Below are 6,865 nucleotides of genomic sequence, written 5' to 3'. Positions count from 1 at the left end.
AAGTTTGAGGCGTAGGTATTTGATGGCCTGTATATCATCACCGCGAGCCATGTGAATGTGGGAATTTGTTGTGCCATCGTATGATTCGATGTTCATGGGTTTGAACCCTCTAGGAATTGGTGCTCCATTACTTCATCGGTGAAGCATAGGGGGGTGCGGCGCCCCTATATCGGGTCATGTCACAACACAGTTTGGATGAGGTCCGTATGCGGTTTTCGGCCAAGGCGTGGTTGTACTTGCCGTGCCAGGATTGGTAACCGTCCTCTCGCATCGGGGCGTGCCCCCGCGATCCATAGATTGATCTGGTCTGACCTGCTCTATCTTCAAGGTCCTGTCGTAGGTCATATGTGTATCCTTGAGCTGTTCTTTCTCTGCTTTTACGGCGAGGTGGAGCGGGCTGGTGTTCGGCTTGAGTTGTCGTTCTGCCCTGGCCACGTGGTGGTCGGTTGGGTCCGGCAGCCGCATGACGTGCGGGCGGTATGGGCTCCAGCGCCTCATCGTCGAATTGGGGTAGCATCTTACGCTTCGTGTAACTCTTTGTTGGGCGTTCGAGTTCATACTCTTCCGCCGCCAAGACATTAGTCCATCTGTCGTTGAGCAGATCTTGGTCAGCATGAAGCTGTTGCTTTTTCTTTTTTAGGCTTCTAGCCATAGCTATTAGCCGGTGCTTGAAGCTCTCTTGTTCGAGGGGTTCCTCTGGCGCGATAAAATCTTCGTCGCCGAGGCTTACATCATCCTCGGAGGGTGGCAAATATTTGTTGTCCTCCGAGTCGTTGTTCCCTGTTTGTTCGTCAGGGTCAACTTGCCCATCCTCCCGATCGTCCTGTTTGGATGTTGGTTTGATGGGGTCTTCTTGGTCTTCGGCGTTCTCTAGCTAGCTAACACAATTAATATATGAAACCCCTACATTAACTCTACAAAACCCCCCAAAACCCCCAAACCCTCCCCCTCCCCTTCAAAACAAAAAACAAAAACCCCAACCCCTGAATTGCTGACCCGTGAATGCCTTTTGGTCCCAGTTGGTGCTACCAACCGGGACAAAAGGCCCCCCTGCCTGGGCAAGTCGCAGCGGCCACGTGGATCCCCATCTGTCCCGGTTCGTATAAGAACCGGGACTAAAGGTATTGGGCTTTAGTACCGACCCTTTAGTCTCAGTTCCCAAACCGGGACGAATGGGCCTTATGAACCGGGACAAATGGGTATTTTTCTACTAGTGTACCTAGTTGCCACGTGTGGTTAATCACAGTTGCCATGTATGTTTACCTGATTGTCACGTACGCGCAACTGCAGTTGCCGTCTAGCAAACGAATCATTGTTTCCATGTGTGTTTACCTAGTTACCATGTACGCGTAACTGCAGTTGCCATCCAACAACGTACGACTGTCGTGTGGGTGAAAAGCAATTCGCCCACACGCGCGTGGACTAGGTAGTGGCTGTGTGGGCAAAAACTAGTTCACCCGCACAGCGCAGCTGGCAACCGCGTGTTGTGGGGTATGTGGGTGACCTCTCCAACGCCCACACACTGGCATTGTCCTACGTGACACGCGAAAACTGTCTCGGTGTGTTAAGATTCGTGCAAACTTAACTGGACGGTGATCCAGGCGTGTGGGTGAGTTGCAATGTTGCCAAATGTGCGGGCGTTAGTGTTTTCGAAATTATATTTACATGAACAAAACAGAGCCTTGTATCTGGTATGTGGTCAAAAGGGTCAGGTACTTGAACAAATTAAGTAAGTACTCCCTCCGTGCAGAATTACTTGTCGTAGGAATGGATGTATGTCGACTGATTCAATTTTTATACATTTCACAAGTAATTCGGGACGGAGAGAGTGTCAAAGATCTCTAGTAATGAAATCGAGAAGAGAGCTCTCCTTTTCCATATATCTATATTTATATCTATACCTACTATTAAAGGGAATATGTATTCTTGGTTTGGTTTAGTCCTTTACGTTTGATTTACACACGTTAAGCGATCTGAGCTAGTTACTTGTATGTTGATGGGTCTTTTATGGGCTTTCATAGAGAGACCGCGAAAAATAATTGGGTCAAAATAAATCAACATTGTGGGAATTGAACACAAGACCTCCTGTCTATCTCTTAGATGTAACAACCAAAGACTTATGCACCTTTCATATTTACTAATCCCAATTCACTCTAAGTATACGAGTGGCAGTCATCATGTTCATTTATTTATTTTTTTGCGAGAAAAGGAGTTGATATTAAAACGGCCAAATTACTGAAAGGTCCACACAGAAAAGGAAATTACAACCAAGCCCCTCTGCAACCCGACTACGCCTTGGATCGAAGCAGCCCCCGGGCGAAACGGGAAGTCTCCGATCAACGGTCCCTGAGGACCTACACCCATAGCCGTCGTCGTCATCGCACCGCTCAACATCGCCTTTCTTCTCCAGATCTTCAACCGCCGGAATCGCCATCCCTCGATCTCCCCCGTGCACGGCCTCTCCACCGAGCAGCGAGCACGAAGAAAGGAGCTGGTCCACCACGGAGCTCCACCAGAACTTCGCCGTCCAAGGGGAGACCAACACCTACAAAAAGTCGATCCAGTCGCACCGCTGCCTCCACGACGCCACCGGCTGGCTCCCTAGGCACTCCTACACTATGTACATGCTGCAAATCGGGCCTCCCCCGTCCTCCCGCCGACGGAGCGTCCGGCGGGGGGCGAGGGAGCCGCCTATTCGGCAACGGCGAGGTGGAGAGCCCGGGGTTCACACAAATCGCCCTTCGTTCTTGTAGATGGGGAAGGGTGAGGTCCAAGGCTCATGTTTAGGAAGAGCTAATTAAGCAAATGAGCTAAGAAAGGATTGTGGGCTTAAATATAATATTTTAAACGAATGTGGCTAATTAAAGAAAGGATTATGGGTAAATCGGTGGAATAACTATTAGAAAGATTATGGTCTTAATAAATTCTAGAGGAAGGATTTGAGGTAAAAAGGTAGGATAATTAAAAGAAAGGATCTATAGGCCATAATGTGTTGGGTCTACTAAATTAGAAAAGGAAGGATTTGATTCCCGATTAAAACGGGTGAGGACTTCATGGTAATTAATGAAAGGATCATACTTAAATGCCATTAAAAAGGATTGTATTTAAATGAAATCAGTGGGACACATTACGCCCCGCAAACAAAATATGCACACGACTAAATTGCGACGTATTTTTTTATGTTCATTTTGTAGAAGGACGATGATGCGTTGCAACATGTTCTTCATAATAAATCAGATGATGTGGGACATTATGCTTGTGCAAAACATTAATTTTCCCCGTTGCAACGCACGGGCATATGTGCTAGTTCACCCACACAGCGCAGTTGGCAACCGCGTGCTGTGGAACATGTGGGTGACCTCTCCAACGCCCACACACCGGCCTTGTCCTACGTGACACGCGAAAACTGTCTCGGTGTGTTAAGATTCGTGCAAACTTAACTGGACGGTGATCCAGGCATGTGGGCGAGTTACAATGTTGCCAGATGTGTGGGCGTTAGTATTTTCAAAATTATATTTACATGAACAAAAGAGAGCCTTGTATCTCGTATGTGGTCAGAAGGGTTAGGTACTTGAACCAATTAAGTAAGTACTCCCTCTGTGTAGAATTACTTGTCGTAGGAATGTATTTATGTCGACTGATTCATTTTTATACATTTCACACGTAATTCGGGACAGAGAGAGTGTCAAAGATCTCTAGTAATGAAATTGAGAAGAGAGCTCTCTTTTTCCATATGTATATGCATATATATTTTCAAAGCAGGCATGGCTAGGTCTCAACTGAGTGAGACTTTAACCAAGTCTAAGTCAAGTGCTGCAACTTGTAAGAAAGAAAAAAATAAAAGAAAATTTTGCATGGATCTTCATATAAGGTTTCACTAATATAGCATGAAGTAAGACGTGGCTTATGTATGAGTCAGACATAGCAGTCCCGATTTTGGAATTATCACAAGGCAGAATGAACGGATGTTCTCCGATGAAGGTCAAGTTGGCCCTTTATAAATAAAAAAAGAATTTTATAAGATCAGGTCTCACGGAAGACCTAACCTAGCCAGTTTGTGTCCTCTCCGTATCATGAGCTCCTTTGGGTTATAAATATAAATAAATACACACTCTCAGCTGCCAATCACAAATCACATCAATAATATAATAGGAGTACGTACGCGTTGCCTAGCTAGCTTGCATTGCTTGCTTCAAGGAAGGAAGGAGGGAGGGAGGGAGGGAGGGAGCGCGATCGAACGACGATGATGGATCTGCCAGTGGGTGTGGGTGTGGGACTGTGGGTTTCTTGGGCTACATGCGGGCGGTGGCGCCGTTGGTGGCGGCGGCGGCGGCCTTCTTCTTCCTCCCGGAGCAGCTGTCCTACCACCGCAAGAAGGGGGTCCTCCCAGGCCCCTCCTTGGTGGTGCCCTTCCTCGGCAGCATCGTGCCCATGATCCGCGACCCCACCGGCTTCTGGGAGGTGCAGGCGGCGCGGGCGAGGGACTCCGGCGCCGGGCTGGCCGCCGACTTCCTGGTCGGCTGCTTCATCGTCTTCGTCCGCGACTCGGAGCTCTCCCACCGCGTCTTCGCCAACGTCCGCCCCGACGCGTTCCACTTCGTCGGCCACCCCTTCGGCAAGAAGCTCTTCGGCGAGCACAACTTCATCTACCTCTTCGGCGACGAGCACAAGGACCTGCGCCGCCGGATGGCGCCCACCTTCACGCCGCGCGCACTCTCCACCTACGCCGCCATCCAGCAGCGGATCGTCCTCGCCCACATCCGCAGGCTGCTCGATGAGACGTCTCCTACGACCCCGGTGCCCATACGGGTTCCCTGCCGCGACATGAACCTCGAGACCTCGCAGACGTTCTTCGTGGGGCCCTACCTCACCGAGGAGGCGAGGGCAAGGTTCGGCGAGGACTACGCCGTCTTCAACGTGGGCGTCATGGCGTTGCCCGTTGACCTGCCGGGCTTGGCGTTCCGGCGCGCGAGGCTGGCCGTGGGGCGGCTGGTGCGCACGCTTGCGGAGTGCGTCGGCCAGAGCAAGGCGCGGATGCGCGCCGGCGGCGAGCCGGAGTGCCTCGTCGACTACTGGATGCAGGGCCTGGTGAAGGAGACGGACGAGGCTGCGGCGGCGGGGCGGCCGCTTCCCAAGCACACCGCGGACGAGGATCTTGGGGGCTACCTGTTCGACTTCCTCTTCGCGGCCCAGGACGCGTCCACCTCCTCGCTCTGCTGGGCCGTGGCCGCCCTGGGGTCCCACCCTGACGTGGTGGCCCGCATGCGCGCCGAGGTGTCCGCGGTGTGGTCGCCCGAGTCCGGTGAGCCCATCACGGCGGACAAGTTCGTGCAGCTCAGGTACACCCACGCGGTGGCGCGCGAGGTGGTCCGGTACCGGCCACCGGCGACGCTGGTGCCGCACATCGCCGCGGAGGCGTTCCAGCTGACGGAGTGGTACACGGTGCCCAAGGGCGCCATCGTGTTCCCGTCGGTGTACGAGTCGTCGTTCCAGGGGTTCACGGAGGCGGAGGCGTTCGACCCGGACCGCTTCTTCTCGGAGGCGCGGCGGGAGGACGAGGCCTTCAAGCGCAACTTCCTGGCCTTCGGCGCCGGCGCGCACCAGTGCATAGGCCAGCGCTACGCCCTCAACCACCTCGCCCTCTTCCTCGCGCTCTTCGTCTCCGTCGTCGACTTCAAGCGCCACACCACCCACGGCTGCGACGAGCCGGTCTACATGCCCACCATCGTGCCCAAGGACGACTGCGCCGTCTACCTCCACCAGCGTTGCTCCTCCTTCTCCTCCTTGTGATCCTATCCCTGTGCATGCGTCTGTGACCAGAACCGATCCATCGAGCGTGTTTTGTTTTCCTTGCATTAATTGTACTTGTACCCACATTATCCCTGTGCATGCGGCAAAATACGTATATTTTGTTGTGTGTGTCACTGCAGTTTAGCTAGTACATGTCACTCAAGCTGAATTTCGAATACGGGTCAGTTGATTTTCAATCAAGGAAGGAAGGAGGAGGAAGGGGCTCGCCGTCGTCACCCCATTACCTATTTTATTTAGGGTTCAGAGTGGTGCCGGTGGTGGGGCTCAGCTGGAGAAAAAAGATGGCCGGGGGAGGTTGAGGGGACGAGGGTGCGGCAAGGCGGTCGCTGGAGCGTCGCCGGCCGCGGGCGGAGGAGGCAGGGCTGTCCGGTCGACGGTTGTGGACGGTTCGGATCGAGATCGGGAGGAGGAACAATATTTTCAGAGGTAAAAGAAGAAGGGAAAAAAATTAAATTGACTGACACCAAAAACAAATTCAGTCGATTGGTCCCTAGTCATTTCCATGCCACTGCCATGCCGCTCATTTATCCACATCCAGTCAGTCACCCCCATAATATGAAAACATATGTATTTATTTAATGATGGTACTAACATATTATGTATTACAGTTATACATAACCTTTTTGCTGCATCAAACTGCTAATACTAGTTACATTTACTTGTCTGGAAAATGGATGTATCTAAATATATTTTAGTTCTAGATTCATCAATTCTTATTCATTTCTCTAACAAGTATTTTCGGATGGAGGTAGTAGTATGATTAAGGAGGATAAATTCCGTAAAGATCAAGATGAGTTTAATTGCACTATAATTAAGCTGGTTTGCGAGTTGTGTACATGGCTCATTGTGTTATGATCGATAAAAGAAACAACACAAACATATAGCCAAAACAATCAGCAATCAATAAACAAAGTCCACCAAGTCTGTGCAACAACGCAACAAGACAAAAAACTATAATGGAACTAAGCAACAAACCCACCTCACGGGTATCTTAATTTTTTCTGCCACTAACCATCCAATGCTATCTACTCCACATAAATTATATGCCCAGGAA

At 50.9% G+C, this 6,865-nt stretch overlaps 1 protein-coding gene across 1 annotated transcript; it reads left to right on the top strand.

Moving 5' to 3' along the window:
* The first annotated feature begins 4,296 nt into the window (after positions 1 to 4,296).
* Positions 4,297 to 5,889, top strand: LOC119304413 (cytochrome P450 710A11-like). Its single transcript, XM_037581591.1, has one exon. It carries the CDS (start codon positions 4,297 to 4,299, stop codon positions 5,788 to 5,790), a length of 1,494 nt encoding a protein of 497 aa, XP_037437488.1. The 3' UTR covers positions 5,791 to 5,889.
* The last annotated feature ends 976 nt before the right edge of the window (positions 5,890 to 6,865 follow it).

Source organism: Triticum dicoccoides, chromosome 5A (assembly GCF_002162155.2).
Source record: "Triticum dicoccoides isolate Atlit2015 ecotype Zavitan chromosome 5A, WEW_v2.0, whole genome shotgun sequence".
NCBI classification, from domain to species: domain Eukaryota; kingdom Viridiplantae; phylum Streptophyta; class Magnoliopsida; order Poales; family Poaceae; genus Triticum; species Triticum dicoccoides.
This window is presented reverse-complemented; position numbering and strand designations above follow the sequence as displayed.

What these genes read in the sequence shown, in the direction of transcription:
- LOC119304413 (XM_037581591.1), top strand. Translation starts at nt 4,297, where the DNA reads ATGCGGGCGGTGGCGCCGTTGGTGGCGGCGGCGGCGGCCTTCTTCTTC.